Source organism: Marmota marmota, unplaced genomic scaffold, assembly GCF_001458135.2.
Source record: "Marmota marmota marmota unplaced genomic scaffold, marMar, whole genome shotgun sequence".
In the NCBI taxonomy this organism is placed as follows: Eukaryota; Metazoa; Chordata; class Mammalia; order Rodentia; family Sciuridae; genus Marmota; species Marmota marmota.
This window is the reverse complement of record NW_026000211.1, coordinates 8,731,420-8,747,100: the sequence shown is the minus strand read 5'-3', so window position 1 is coordinate 8,747,100 and position 15,681 is coordinate 8,731,420. Positions and strand designations below refer to the sequence as shown.

General features: G+C 38.8%; 1 protein-coding gene across 1 annotated transcript; it reads left to right on the top strand.

Annotated features, from left to right (window-relative positions):
* The first annotated feature begins 9,343 nt into the window (after positions 1–9,343).
* Triml1 (tripartite motif family like 1) lies at positions 9,344–15,467 on the top strand. The gene is made up of 6 exons (XM_015486051.1): positions 9,344–9,766; positions 9,895–9,990; positions 11,738–11,968; positions 13,139–13,161; positions 13,336–13,433; positions 14,917–15,467. The coding sequence occupies exons 1-6, from the start codon at positions 9,344–9,346 to the stop codon at positions 15,465–15,467; spliced, it is 1,422 nt and encodes a 473-aa protein (XP_015341537.1).
* The last annotated feature ends 214 nt before the right edge of the window (positions 15,468–15,681 follow it).

The following is a 15,681-nucleotide window of genomic DNA, read 5'->3' as shown; positions in this document are numbered from 1 at the left end:
AAGGAAGGAAGGAAGGAGGGAGGGAGGGAGGGAGAGAGGGAGGGAAGAGACCCAACATGTATGTTTTCAACACTTAATATTTCTTTCTGTAGTGCTGGGGATTAAACCCAGGGGCACACTACCACTGAGCTACATCCCCAGCCCTATCTTCTTTTTTTCGTTCTTCTTTTATTTTGAGACAGGTTTTTTTCTGCATTGCTCAGGCTTGTCTTGTAAACCCCCTAGTTCTCTACCTCCAGAGTGGCTGGGATTACAGTCATGCGCCACTGTGCCCGGCCACCATGCAGATTCTTTGTAATATTTGAACCACTGCCACATCGTGCATTTTATTTTTCAAATATTCAAAGAATTTTCTTACTTTTAAATGCTAGCTTATTTCTTCACTTGAATGCTTTTACACTCCTAGTTTAAATCTCTAGGTCAAATACCATTTCTCCCAAGAATTTTTCCCTCATTGTTCTAACAAGAATGCCATATTCTCTCCACTTGAATGACGAAGCGGTTAATAAATTTAAATTCTACGGCTTTTAAAGCACAGGTCCTGTTTGCTTTGCGGATTTTGCTTTCTTTTTTTTTTTTTTTTCCTGTACACATCTGCTCCCAAAGACGATAAATCATTTTTAGTCTATTTATATCACTGTCACCATTGAGCTCATTGCTCTCTATACAATAAAGGTTCAATACCTACTAGTTAAATAAATAAAAGCTGTTGTTGAAACCGCAAACTGTTAAAAAAAAATTTATTATAGCACAGCTGAAACGTGTCCTTGGAAATGATTGTAATTCTGAAGAAAATTGCCTCATTAATTTATTTACTATAAGTGACGTCTCACATTTCTTGGCTCCTTCCCCACTGTTAATTATTTCTTTATTGGAAAAATCTTGACAAATACATTTAATTTTTTTTTTTTTTTTTACTTTTAGTCAGGTGTGGTGGCTCATGCCTGTAATTCCAGTGGCTTGGGAAGCTGAGGCAGGAAGATCGGAAGTTCAAAGCCAGCCTCAGCAACTCACTGAATTCCTGTCTCAAAATAAAAAAATAAAATGAGCTGGGGATGTTGCTTAGTGGTTAAGCACCCATGGGTTCAATCCCTGGTACCCTTCCCCAATCTTTACTTTTTTTTTTTTTTGTGGTTGTAGATAAACAGCATGCCTTTATTTTATTTGTTTATTTTTATGTAGTGCTGAGGATTGAACTCAGTGCCTCATGCATACTAGGCAAGCGCTCTGCCACTGAGATACAGCTCCAGCCCCCATTCTTTACTTTTATACAAAAATTTATACATATGGAGGTAAAAGTGATTCTTTGCAATGCTCCAGTCTCACCATAATAGAATCACCATTGCCAGTTTGGTGTTTATCTTTCATCACTATTTCTTTTTTCTAAATTTTGTTTTATTATGGGATGAACACTTACCACAACACATTTCCTCCTCAAAAAAAAAAAAAAAAGGCAAAAAAAATTTTTGGTACTGGGGATTAAAGTTTTGAACCCAGGAGCATGTTACCACTGAGCTACATCCCTAATCCTTTTTATTTTCTATTTTCAGACAGGTCTTGCTAAGTTGTTGAGGCTCACCTAAAATTGGTGATTCCCCTGCCTCAGCATGCTGAGTCTCTGAGATTAGGGATGGGCACCACTGCATCTGGTTGTCTGTAAGTTTTTTGTATGATTTCTGGAGAAATGTATCTTCAAATCATTAATCTTATTTTAAATCAGATTATTAATTTTTTTAAACCATTGAGTTGTAAGACTTTCCTAATTTTTTTTGGAAATTAGTCCCTTATCTAATATATGGCTTGCAGATATTTTCTCCTATTCCATAGGTCACTTTTATATTTGGTTGTTTCCTTTGCTGCATTGAAGATCTGCAGTTTGATGTAGTCCCATTTTTCTATATTCGCCATTGGTGCCTGTGCTTTTGGTGACATATCCATGAAATTCTATACTTTTTCTTTGCCTCCATATACACAGATGCAGGTATCAATATCTACAGCATTACTTAATTTTTTAAAAAAATATTTATTTATTTATTCTAATTAGGTGTATATGATAACAGAATGCATTCTGATTCATTGTACACAATTGCAGCACAACTTTTCATTTCTCTGGTTGTACACCATGTAGCATCACACCATATGCATACTCACACATGTACCTAAGGTAATGATGTCCATCTCAGTCCACCATTTTCTTGCACCCATGCCCCCTCCCCTCCCCTCTCTCTCCTTTGCCCATTCAAAGTTCCTCCATTTTTCCTATCTCCCCCCACCCCCTCATTATGGATCAGCATCTACTTATCAGAGAGAACATTTGGCCTTTGGTTTTGTAGGATTGGCTTACTTTGCTTAGCATGATATTCTCCAACTCCATCCATTTACCTACAAATGCCACAATTTTGTTCTCTTTTAATGCTGAGTAATATTCCATTGTGTATATATACCACAGTTTCTTTATCTATTCATCTATTGAAGGACATCTATATTGCTTCCACAGTTTAGCTATTGTGAATTGAGCTGCTGTAAGCATTGATGTGGCTGCGATACTGTAGTATGCTGATTTTAAGTCCTTTGGGTATACATCAAGGAATGGGATAGCAGGGTCAAATAGTGGTTCCATTTCAATTAATTCATTTTTGTAGGAAAAATACATATATATATCTAACTTACTTTTTATAAACATATGTATTAGTGCATTATAGTTGTACACTATGGTGGGATTTATTTTGACATATTCATATACATACAATATAATTTGCTTCATTTTAGTCCCCAGTACTTCAGCTTTCCCTCCCCTCTTCCCTCCCCCAGTTTTCTTCCTCTACTGTATTTGTCTTCCTTCAATTTATTTATTTATTCTTTGACAGGTTTAAAAAAATTAATTTTCATAAATTAACACACATAATAATGGGCATTTTAGAGTCCTAAACTACCAAACAGAAAAGGAACTGCAGGGGCATCATGTATGCCAATGTTACCAGAAATGTACAAATTTCACTGAACTATTGACCATGATAATATAAAAACACTTTAGGCAGCTACTTATCTTGGCTCAAGGAGATGCATCCTCTCATGGAGAATTCAAATCCAATTCAGCACCAAGAAAGACTTGTGAAGACAGTTAACAAGCATCAAATCTGAGCATGCTGTGCTGGATGGCAGGCTACATGGGGACCCCCATGTCACAATCAAAGTTCCTGCTGTTCAACATGTGGCTAGATGGTAATATTAAACTGTGATTTTAATGAAGTTAAGCCTTTCCCCCTAGTCAGCTTTATATAGAAGTTCAGTTCAGGCAAGTAATCCTCTCCTGGCATGAATCCAGGCAAGGACACTTCCTACGTCTGGCTAATTATTGATACTTTGGACATAGCCATCCACAATGTGGTTATTTAAGAGGTCCTTTCCATGATACCAGCAGAAAAGTTTACAGACAAAATAAGGGTATTAAAGAAAGCACCAAGTGCATATTTCTCTCCCCACCCCAGGCAATGGGAGAAAAGCCTCAGTGCCCCAAAGTTGGTATTTTGCAGATCTTAATGTACATGGTACTTATGATGCAGTAGAATCGCAGCTTGGAGATGGGGGTGATGGCTCTCTGTCCATTAGGCTGCACTGCAGCCTTGCACCTGCTGCCACAGTCCTGCATAGTTGCTGCTGCTCTTTGCCTGGTGAGCAAGGGATGAGCCATTGGGAGTCAATGCCCAGAGATTGAAATCTGGAATTGACTTCAGGTTGGCTCTGATGCCCATGCAAAAGACCCTTTCAGGCAAAATTGTGACAAAGTGTCATGGTTTTCACAGCTCTTGGAGGAGCACTGAGTTTTGGGATCACAATCTGAGTTTCTGAGCTCTTCAAGCTCCAAGTAAGGCAAACACTACATATCTTTTCACTGTACCTCCCTCAGCTGTAGCTCTTAAGAATAAGGTTGGTAAGAAAAAGTGGACAGTCTGCTTTAAAAAGTATGAGGTATGTTCAAAGTAATAGAGATATAAAGTTGGAAAGGAGACTGCGAAGGAAAAAAAAAGAAATAGAAGAGGAGGAGGGGAGGTAAGAGATGGCCACTATATCTGAAAACTCAAAAAATAGAAAAGGAGATGGGCAGAACCCTGATTGGACCTGAGATTTCCCCCTTCTTTTCATAAACATGAAAACACTTAACCTTCTGGAGGTGTAATAGTTGAATAAACTGTAATTAATGGCAGCTTCCCACTACTTGGGGAGGGAAGTCTCCATACTCAGAATTGTATCAACTTCCAGCGCACAACAGACCTCCTGTAGCCCTAGGCATGTGACATGCCAGCAGCTGACTAATGTCTCTCATTGTGGTCAGTGACCACAGGTTCTGAGGAGCATTGGCAGCCCTAAGGCTGGCTAGGTCAGTGGCAAAACTAGATATGAAGACAGGTGTGACTGAACACTGCCAGAACCTTATAGCTCAGTTGGTAGAGTGCTTGCCTTGCATGCACAAGGACCTGGGTTCAATACCTAGCACCACACATATTCACAATAAAACAAAACAAAACCCCCAAAATATTTATTTATTTTTAATTGGTGCATTATAGTTACATATAAAATTGGAATACACTGTGCACTATGAAATTACATGCACATAGCATAATTTGATGAATTTCACTCTATAACTTAGTTCTTATTATTTATACTTAAACTATTTGGGAGTGCAAAATGTACATTTTCCCTTAATATCATATATCATCATATTTAAATGAATCTTCTATCTTTTAATTGTCTATTTAGTAACAATAAGAGCTATTACTTTTAACTGTGCATTTATATAAGACATCTTCATAATTTGGGATTAGGTATTTGACATGTCACAAATTCTCTTACCTAGATTGTCATTTAAAAAATGAAATGTGATATTTATTTTGCTATATGAAAATCTTTACTTTTTAGCTATCAGATCTATTGCTCCTTTCCCTACTGGTTTCTGAGGTTGTTAACAGGCTAAGATGCCTTCTGGAAATAAAGCTTAACTTGTATGTTGCCGATTATGTCCTCTCCTAACACCCTCCATTCTTTGTCACATGTTTCTTAGTTATGTCTCTCACTTGCTAAATAGATGTGGGGGTAATGTAGAAGAAAACCACACTCATGCTAATGAAGAGAAGAAGAGAGATAGCTCAAATTACTAACATACGGGACGAAAAAGGCAATATCACAACAGATGCTACAGAAATACAGAAGACAATTAGAAATTATTTTGAAAACCTATATTCCAATAAAATAGAAGATAGTGAAGACATCGATAAATTTCTTAAGTCATGTGATTTGCCCAGACTGAGTCAGGAGGATACACACAATTTGAACAGACCAATATCAATGGATGAAATAGAAGAAGCAATCAAAAGACTACCAACTAAGAAAAGCCCAGGACCGGATGGGTATACAGCGGAGTTTTACAAAACCTTTAAAGAGGAACTAATACCAATACTTTTCAAGCTACTTCAGGAAATAGAAAAGGAGGGAGAACTTCCAAATTCATTCTACGAGGCCAACATCACCCTGATACCTAAACCAGACAAAGACACCTCAAAGAAAGAAAACTACAGACCAATATCTCTAATGAACCTAGATGCAAATATCCTCAATAAAATTCTGGCGAATCGGATAGAAAAACACATNAGGGGAGGGGGGATAGTAGAGGATAGGAAAGGTAGCAGAATACAACAGTCACTAATATGGCATTATGTAAAAATGTGGATGTGTAACCGATGTGATTCTGCAATCTGTATTTGGGGTAAAAATGGGAATTCATAACCTACTTGAATCTAATGTATGAAATATGATATGTCAAGAGCTCTGTAATGTTTTGAACAACCAATAAAAAAACTAAATAAAAAAAAATAAAAAAGCAAAAAAAGAGAAGAAAACCACACTCAAAAATAGAATAATATAAATAAAAAATAAGTAAATAGTAAATAAAGTAAATAAGTAAATAAAATAAATAAAAAATAATAAATAAGTAAAAAGCAGTACATAGGGAAATATGTACTAATTCATAATTGGAGGGGGAAATACACATCTCCATCTGGAATAGACATGGGGCTAAGTTGTTAGGAGGAGATCCAACTTTGTTTTTCCAGATGGCTACCCCCACTTTTTCTGAACCATTTGCTGGACAATCTTTCTTTTCCACACTGCTATGAAGTGACAGATATATTTTTAAAATCAGGATTTTATGGAAGGTATTTTTCAAACTAGCCCCCATCTATCTCTTGCCTCCACCATGAGTCTTCACTATAGCTTTTAAAACTCCTCCTCCTCCTCTCTCTCTCTCTCTCTCTCTCTCTCATTTGGTACTGAGAATTGAACACAAGGGTGTTATATCCCCAAAACTTTTTTTTCCCCTCATTTCAAAATTTTGAGACAGGGTTTCACTCCGTTGCTAAGGCTGGCCTTGAACTTGGAAACCACCTGTCTCGGCCTTCTGAGTGTCTGGGATTTCAGACATGTTCAACTGCCTTGGCTAAAGTTCCTCTTTCTACCTGTTCAAGCACCAGCCACATCTGGGTGACAGCTGTCACCGTGGACCTCTTGGGATACCACTACCACAGCTTTCTAATGAGGAGACGGGCCAGAGAAGCTACACCTGCTGTTGATCTCAGAATTCACACTTGACAATGAAGCATCATCATGGGGTTGGTGTAATATACTTTGGGAAGGTTCGCCCACTTGTGGTTAGAGAGATGAAAAAGAAGTCTATATTCCTAAGGAGCACAGTCAGTGAGTGTAACCATCACTCCATGATGACAACTGTTCTATTTCATTCTTTTTTTTTTTTGTACCAGGAATTGAACTCAGGAGCGCTCGACCACTGAGCCACATCCCCAGCCCTATTTTGTATTTTATTTAAAGACAAGGTCTCACTGAGTTGCTTAGTGCCTTGCTTTTGCTGAGGCTGGCTTTGAACTCGTGATCTTCCTGCCTCAGCCTCCTGAGCCACCGGGATTACAGGTGTGCCTTACTGCACCTGGCTATCCTATTTCCCTCTGACAGCACTTGAGCCCTATACATTTCCTTAAGAAAACTGGAAATTTTCATTTACTTGCAAGTCAACACAGGAGAGGAAGTACAGCATATTGACCAAGAGATAGGAAACCCATTTTCTAGTCCTGATATGACCTATGTATCAGGAGGCCAACTTAAATTTACTTGAACCTCAATTTCCTGCATCATCTGTGGAAGGTAGTTAGACTATGTGATCTCTTGGCTTCCAGTAGGTAGAAATTTGTTATTCAATAATAATATGATTCCTTTATTTATTAATGTAAAACTTTTTAACAGATAAGTTAAGTCCTTGCTATATGCAAAGAATTCTTCTGGACACAGATGAATAAGACACAGTCATTATGTTGTGAAGCTTATTAAGAAAGGAGTTTATTTGGAAGAGGGAAGTGGAATGGAACAGATCAGTGTGACTTGAATGTAGAATACACCAGTATCCCTATTCCAAATTGGAATACAGTCTCTGTGATGTACCATAACTCCATGCTAAGGCTTATTTTAATGATTCTGGTTGATGTCAAGGCCTCCTTGAGGGTTTGTATAGTGATAACACACTGAATGGAGGTGGTAGTTCATAAATCTTTTTTTCTAGTTGTGGCAATTAGAGTCATTGTAGTTTTTGTCTTTTTGTTGTTGTTTGTTTGTTTGTTTTGGTAAGATCCTTTCTTAAGACCAACTCCTAACAGTATTTTGAAGCCGTGCCTAGAAGCAATAGAGGTTTCATGATGCCACCTCTCTTTCTGTTTTAAAGAATACAACTCTTTCCAATGATGTTTTCTTTTTCTTAATTTAGATTCTCCATCCCAATAACTCACCAATTCTGTACAAGGGATGTGTTTAAAATATTTTAAATTAATGGCTTTAGAAAGGTGAGTTTGGGATAGGATGGAGGAAGACAAAGAAGCACTTGGGGGCTAGAGAATTTCTTTTTTTTCAAAGTTCAAGATGAAAAGTTACCCAACATCCTGTTGGAGATCAGTGGGAAAGAAGAATCAGTTGGAACCTTGAAAGTCGGGGGGGATAAAAAGGATAACTTGAGTAATGGAGACCCACGAGTACATGTCATTTGAAAAAAATGAGGCCCAGGGGAGAGTAAGAGTGTCTCAACAACAAAGCAACAGATCGCCCACTTGTTATTCAATCCCTGCTTTTCCATGCTGAAAAGTGATAGTATGGAACTGAAACACGGTATAATGAACTTAGTGGGAGTGTCAAAGTGGTCAGACTCTGAAGAAGGGCATTATGGATCTCATTTTCTGTTTTCTAGCACACAGCAAGTAGAGGTGGTAAGAACTAACTCATGAGCACATGTCAGGGTGAATTAACAACATTGTCATAGTCACAGTGGATACTGCACACAATCTCCATGCTAGAAATTTATTTTTCATAGGAAAAATGTCTGCTCATTTAATATCTTTTCAGTAAGAATGGACAGCGAATAAGGAGTTTGAGAAGGCCTAGCTGGACATTTTCAAAAGGCAAAAATAAGTAAGCAAAATTATATTTATACTAAGGTGTAATTCTCTCCAGCTACTTTATAATGTAATAGCCTCCTGAGTCAACTTCCAATAAGAATGTCATTTTAAATGTTTCCATGATAGCAGATGGGTGAGTACTGTGGTCTGCAGGGCAGAGCAATAAATATAACTCTGATAACCAATCCATTGTCTATCTAAAGGCAAGGACTATTTCATTGGAATAGTTCTCATGTTTTGGGGTTGAATAAAATCAAAAGAAAGTACACAGTACCTGTGAAAGAAATAGAATGTTTAGCCTGTGGCCAAGCAGATAAAAAGACTTACTGAGTAAAGCAATATATATTCCAATTTTCTTGTTTTAGTTTTCAGTTTCCATTAGTGCAGTTTTCCAAAAGATGTGGGCCATGTTTTCAATTCAGATATTACTACAGATCACTGTAATTCAAATTTCTTTGCTGGTTTTCACCAAATAATCCCAACTTCCAGCCTACAACCAATATTTTAAATGGTTTCCTGGTGCTATTTACATACAATAACCAACTTTCAAAATGATAACACCGTTAGGAACAAATATTGTCAGAATGCAGTGGGTGGCTTTCGTAGAGAGAGATTCAATAAAACTTTGGGGTCGATGATGAACCTAGTGTACAGGAATTCCACATTAAGTCATAATTGGCTTTGTGCTGAGAGAGTACATGTCAATTGAAGAAATGAGGCCCAGGGGAGAGTAAGAGTGTCTTAACAACAAAGCAACAGATCGCCCACTTGTTATTCAAAACAATAGAACCACAAGAAGGGCTTCTCTAATCCCAGAACAGAAGTGTAAATTTGCCAGGATGTCCATTCTTGACAAAATGTCTACGGCAGATTTGATGGAGAATCTCAGGGAAGAACTCACCTGCTTCATCTGCTTGGACTATTTCAGCAGCCCAGTGACCACTGAGTGTGGACATAGCTTTTGCCTGAGGTGTCTCCTTAAGAGCTGGGAGGAACAAAACACACTTTTATCTTGTCCTGAGTGTTGGAGGACTTTGGGGGGCCCTCATTTCCAGCCCAATGAGCGACTGGGGAGACTGGCTAGCATCGGCAGGCAGCTCAGATCCCAGGTGCTGCAGAATGAGGAGGAACCAGGCACCTGTGGCAGACTATCCTCCACTAGAGTGTTCTCTGATGATGAGCAGAGTGTAAATGTTTTTGCAAGCCAGAGTCATGGAATAAACAGAGTGTATCTCTCGAGTGAGGCTGAGGAGCAACACAGAGTAAGATTGGCTGCTCGATATTAATCTAGGACCAATCAGGCCCCCAGGCATCCTCTTGTTATTAGTTTTCACGTCTCTTTACAACTTGGTGCTCTGCTCATTAGCCACTGAGTTTGTCTTTATTGCAGGAGAAACTCCGGGAGATCCTAAGTCTTCTGCGTAAAAAGAGGAAGGAATCTCAGGCTATACTGACCCACGAGAGGGAGAGAGTGATATTGTGTAAGGTCAGTATTTGTCTTATTTTTATGCTTGTGTATGATCCTTTGAGGAAGGCTATAGAGATACATGGTGAAATGTCAGAGAGCCATAAGGCAATTGTTTCTGGTCCTGGTCCCACAAATTGAGTTTCTTACTTTTTTTTTTTTACTCTTTTTTTTTATTATTAGTTGTTCAAAACATTACAAAGCTCTTGACATATCATATTTCATAAATTGATTCAAGCAGATTATGAACTCCCATTTTTACCCCGTATACAGATTGCAGATTCACATTGGTTCCACATCCACTTTTTTACATACTGCCATACTAGTGTCTGTTGTATTCTGCTGCCTTTCCTATGCTCTACTATCCCCCCTCCCCTCCCCTCCCCTGAGTTTCTTACTTAAGGCTGCCCACCTCTGCTTGTCCACTTGGCAATCTCACAATCCAGCTCAAGTTCAACCTCCCCCAGGCAGACTTTTTTTTTTTTTTTATCTTCTTCTTTGTGCATCTAGACAATTTTGGTTACCTCTATTATGGCTCTGATTATAATTATCAAAAAAAGCACACGTTATACTTAGTCATATAATATAGGATGGAAATAAATTTTAAAAGAAATGTCTCAAATGTTTTTAGGAAAAAAAAAAAAAAGAGAGAGAGAGAGAATGCAAATTAAAAGTAATTGAAGAGAGGCCAGGCACAGTGGTGCTCACCTGTAATCCCTGCGGCTGGGGAGGCTTGTGAGTTCAAAGACAGGAGGATTGTGAGTTCAAAGCCAGTCTCAGCAACAGCAAGGTGCTGAGCAACTCAGTGAGACCCTGTCTCTAAATCAATTACAAAATAGCTCTGGGGATGTGGCTCAGTGGTTGAGTGCACCAGTTCAATCCCCAGTACAAAAAAAAAAAAGTACATGAAGATAAAGGAATGTAAATGCAGAATAGTAGCTTGAATTAAACCTGAATAAATACCTAAGCTTAATCACTGATTCAGATTTGAGTTGCCTAGCAGTTAAAGCAAAGAACTACATACTTAATTAGATCTAAAAAAATATATATGGGTGTTTAAACCTCCTAATAGAGTTTGAGTTCTCTTTTTTTTAGGGGGTGGGTACCGGGATTGAACTCAGGGGCATTTGGCCATTAAGCCACATCCCCAGTCCTATTTGGTATTTTATTTAAATACAGGATTTCACTGAGTTGCTTGGTGCCTCAATTTTGCTGAGGCTGGCTTTGAACTTGCAGTCCTCCTGCTTCAGCCTCCTGAGCCGCTGGGATTACAGGCATGTGCCATTGCTTCTGCAGACTTTGAGTTCTGAAGTACAAATATTTGTGATGTACATTTCTATGTCTAGTATGTGACCAAATGCCTAGTTTCATTGAATAAGTATCTGTCGAATAAATGAATACTTGCATTTTTCACAAGTTTCTCTTTTGTTAATTTTGCTTTATTTTTTAAAAAATCATAGTACTGATTATCACCTGTCATGTTTTTATTTGTTTGTTTGTTTGTCTTTGGTTTCCTCTAGTAGAATGATAGCTCCTGGGAACAGAAGTTTTGCTTTTGATTTTATTGTGTGTGTTGCATGTACATCTTTGAAAACATTAAACTTTCCACGGAGCTAGTCAATAGAAGATGTGTCTTATGTACATGGTTTCAAGAATTGTTACTGTAGGACTCTGTAAGGATTAAAAATCTGTGGACATCTAGGAGTGTTTCCGTTACTAATTTTCTTATATTGTCTGTGTGTGTGCCTGTGCACCTGTGTGATGCCAGGAAGAGACAAAAACTTGTAAACAGGTTGTTGTGTCAGAATATATGAAAATGCACCAGTTCCTGAAGGAGGAGGAACAGCTCCAGCTCCAGCTACTAGAAAAGGAGGAAAGAGAGAACATGAAGAAACTGAGGGACAACGAGATCCAGCTCACCCAGCAAATCAGAAGCTTAAGCAAAATGATTGGACAGATAGAGTCTACATGTCAGAACTCAGCTTTTGAATCTTTTGAGGTGAGAATAAAATTCAGGAGAGTGTTAGAAGAATTAGTGTTGGGTCTGTAGCCCAGTGTTAGGGCATTAGCCCAGCATGCATGAGGCCCTGGGTTTAATCCCTAGAACTGAAAAAAAAAATAGTCATAGAAATATTTTTCTCTATCTACCTAAAAACTAAGTTCTGCTTTAAAAGTTATTTCCCCCAAAGAACTGACATTCTATATGTCAGTAAAAGTATTGAAAAGGAGGAAGAAGGAATAAAAAAAAAAGATCTACCCAAACAAACTCTTCAGTGTCTGCCTCCTTGCAAGCTCAGCTTTGTCAAATACTTTGTTAAGTTTATTAATGAGGATTTACTATGTCCTGAGCACACTAAATATAATCTTCTCCAAGACCTGACGAAGATAAATAGTATTATGATATAGACTATAGATGATTGTCATCTACAAAATGGGTGCATAATAGCACTTATTTAATAGGGTAATTTGCGTTTAAAACAGCTAATAGGTGGCAAGACCTAGGTATTCTGTGTGCTCAAACCATTTTCCTTTCCATCGTTGCTCTTCTGCCTTCCTAGGCATTCTCCAGAACCTTCTCCAATGTAAGCCAGGTGAGCCAACACCAGCTTCAGGTCTGTTTCTTGGACTGGTCCACAGGATGCTACTATTTAATTTTGTGCCCTCAAAAAAACAAAACAAAAAACAATAAAAAAGCACTTCGACTTCACATAGATTGTCTCAGCTCTCATTGGGCCATTTCCCTTTTTTAAAATTTTTTTTTTATTTTTTCTCATCTCTGCCTCCCTGAGGCATCAGATAATGAGACTACTATTTGACTCCTTTGTTGACAACAGGTTCTTTGACAAAGTGATGTTATGAGTAAAAGAACAAAATATGTAATCTCACTATGTTTGTGAGTCATTTGTCTTCAGAAAAACAAAACAAAACAAAACAAAATATTTTTAATCACTGTGAGAAACATCTCATTTTCACCAAAAACTACCCCTAGAAGAAACTGGTGTTTTGTTTTTTGTTTTTCCCCTGTCCTATGTGCTTCTTCTCAGAGTGCGCTGGGACCATGGGAAGTGGTTTCTGTGACCTTTTGCAAAGGACAATGTCTAAAATGAACTCATCTTTCCTGGTGGTCAAAATGAACCAATGCTAACCTTTTTTCCTTTTATACCCTTAGGAAATAAGAGGAGCCCTGGAAAGGTAGGTTTCGGTCACACGTTCAGTTCCATCTTGGACGGGGCTATGACACTGATGAAATGGATCGGGGGATGACATAAGTCATCTATGCTGTGGGGGCTAGATGAGATGGACTCTCAAGAGGGACGAGGTCCTGTGTCAAGGAGAGAGAGAGTGAAGGTCTCTGCTCTCTTGTAGGAGCGAGTCACTCCTGCTTCAGTGTCCAGAGGCCACTGCCACAGAACTGAGTCTGTGCCACATCACTGGAATGAGGGAGATGCTAAGAAAATTCAGCAGTAAGTCAGCCTGATTTGCCAAACCTCCAGGGACTTCCACCTTTAACTTCAGTCTATGTTAAGGGATGCAGAACCCATCTCTTGGGCAGCTTTGTCCAATATAAAATATTCACCAACCAATGTTAGATTCTAAGTGCAGTTATCCTGACCCTGTACTAAACACCAGGCTGGGGCCACAGACCATGTCAGTGCTTGATCCGAGAGAAGAAGTGAGACTTGATTCTATCTGGCTTTGTGTTCTATCTAAGGACTCCTCGTCCTTCCTTTGTTTCTATTGTTCTGGGTTGTCCATCCATAGGTTATCCATCCCCTGTGCATGCACATATATACCTCTCTGCAGAAGTTTCTGCATTTCTAGCTCTGTTTTGTTAGAATAAAAACTGATTTAAACTTTTAAATCCCAGTGAGGGAACATTAAAAACTATTCTTTTAACATGCTCCATATATTTAGATTGGCTGAGACCAAGTCAGATCAGCATTAATTTTCAGTTTGATCTTGTGGACAATCTGAATTCAAAGACAGGCTTAATGAACTTTGGACTCAACAAATATCTGATAAGTGTCTACTCTGTGCCCAGTACTATGCTATTGAGCTCTGAGCTTGCTCACAATGATGAATAAGGCTAAAATTGTCTTTGCTTTCATAGAATCTTCTGTACAATTGAAGGGTTAGACATTCGTCACGCAGATAAGTAGATCTGGTTGGACTTTAGTTCATAAATAAAAGTATAAAGTTGTATTATAGTGTCTGGAGAGTTAGTGTAAGTTGGAAGCCTCTCTGTGACCTCCTCCCAGGAGGCTGGGAGAGGAGGCTTCCCACTGGCCCACAGTGTGCTTCATTAAAATGTCACTGGAAGTTGCACTAACTCTTATGAACCTACATTCGAACATGTTATAATGGAAAATACTGATTAGGAATTCTTATTTACGTGTAAGTGTCATTTGACGGAGTTTCCAAATCTTTATGAACCTTAGTTTTCTTTTTCACATAAATGAGAAAAGGTAATAATACCCATATGATTAAATGAGATAATGCATAGAAACTGATTGGCATGTTAGAGAGAGTTTAGTAAATGATAATTGCCTATATTTCTTTCTCATCCAAACTGAAAAACCAGAATCAAACATGGCTAACATGAATAAAAGCTGCAAAGGGGCATCCTGTTGTGGATAAAGGGTTCTGAGTTCTAAACCTGTCTGGTAAACAGAACAATTTCCATTCCTCTATCTAGAGTTTCCTCTCTCCCTCTAGGGTAGGCTAATCATCTTTCTCCATCTGACTCTTGTCTGCTTCTTTTTGGAGATTCGCTGTTAGTTTTGCAGAACAATGAAATGAGCCCAGAGATTCTGTTGTAAACACAATGCTCTCTTACATTGCACTTAAAGAATAGGAGTAAATACTAAGAATTTAGCGTGAGTACCACGTTTGGAGGATGGTTTTCAAGAATGCTAAGGGAAAATTCATTCTTTTCTCCTTTTGCAGCAGAGATAACTCTGGACCCAGCAACTGCCAATGCCTATCTAGTCTTGTCTGAGGATCTGAAAAGTGTGAGATATGGAGGAATCAGACAGCAGTTACCTGACAACCCAGAAAGATTTGACCAGTCTGCGACGGTGCTGGGAGCTCAGTTCTTCACCCACGGAAGACACTATTGGGAGGTGGAAGTGGGAAACAAGACCGAGTGGGAGGTGGGCATCTGCAAGGACTCCGTGAACAGAAAGGGAAACCTGCCAAAGCCCCCTGGGGACCTCTTTTCACTTATAGGTTTAAAAATTGGAGAGGATTATAGTCTCTGGGTCTCATCACCTTTGAAAGGGCAACATGTCCAAGAGCCTGTGAATAAGGTTGGTGTTTTCTTAGACTATGAATCTGGACACATAGCATTCTACAATGTGACAGACGAGTCCCTCATCTACAGCTTCCCTCCAGCCTCTTTCCAAGAAGCTCTCAGGCCTATCTTTTCCCCTTGCCTCCCAAATGAAGGGACAAACACAGACCCTCTTATCATCTGCTCACTGAAGAGCCACATCTGAGGGACAGGTCCCTGTGCTTCCACTGAGGATGAGGTCTGGGACCACCGGATGACTAATCACTAAGATGATTAATGCATGAAAGTCTTCACATCAGGTCATCTGAAAGAAAATCCCACCCCCCCACCCCTCCACAAAGAGTTTCTATGAACCTGAGACCGCAATGAAGAACCAATTAGAAAATCAACACCAGTAACAGAAAGTTAATCATATCCTG

What these genes read in the sequence shown, in the direction of transcription:
- Triml1 (XM_015486051.1), top strand. Translation starts at nt 9,344, where the DNA reads ATGTCCATTCTTGACAAAATGTCTACGGCAGATTTGATGGAGAATCTC. An exon ending in AGGCTGAGGAGCAACACAGA is followed by an intron (nt 9,767 to 9,894) that starts GTAAGATTGGCT and finishes TCTTTATTGCAG; the next exon opens with GAGAAACTCCGGGAGATCCT. An exon ending in AGAGAGTGATATTGTGTAAG is followed by an intron (nt 9,991 to 11,737) that starts GTCAGTATTTGT and finishes GTGTGATGCCAG; the next exon opens with GAAGAGACAAAAACTTGTAA.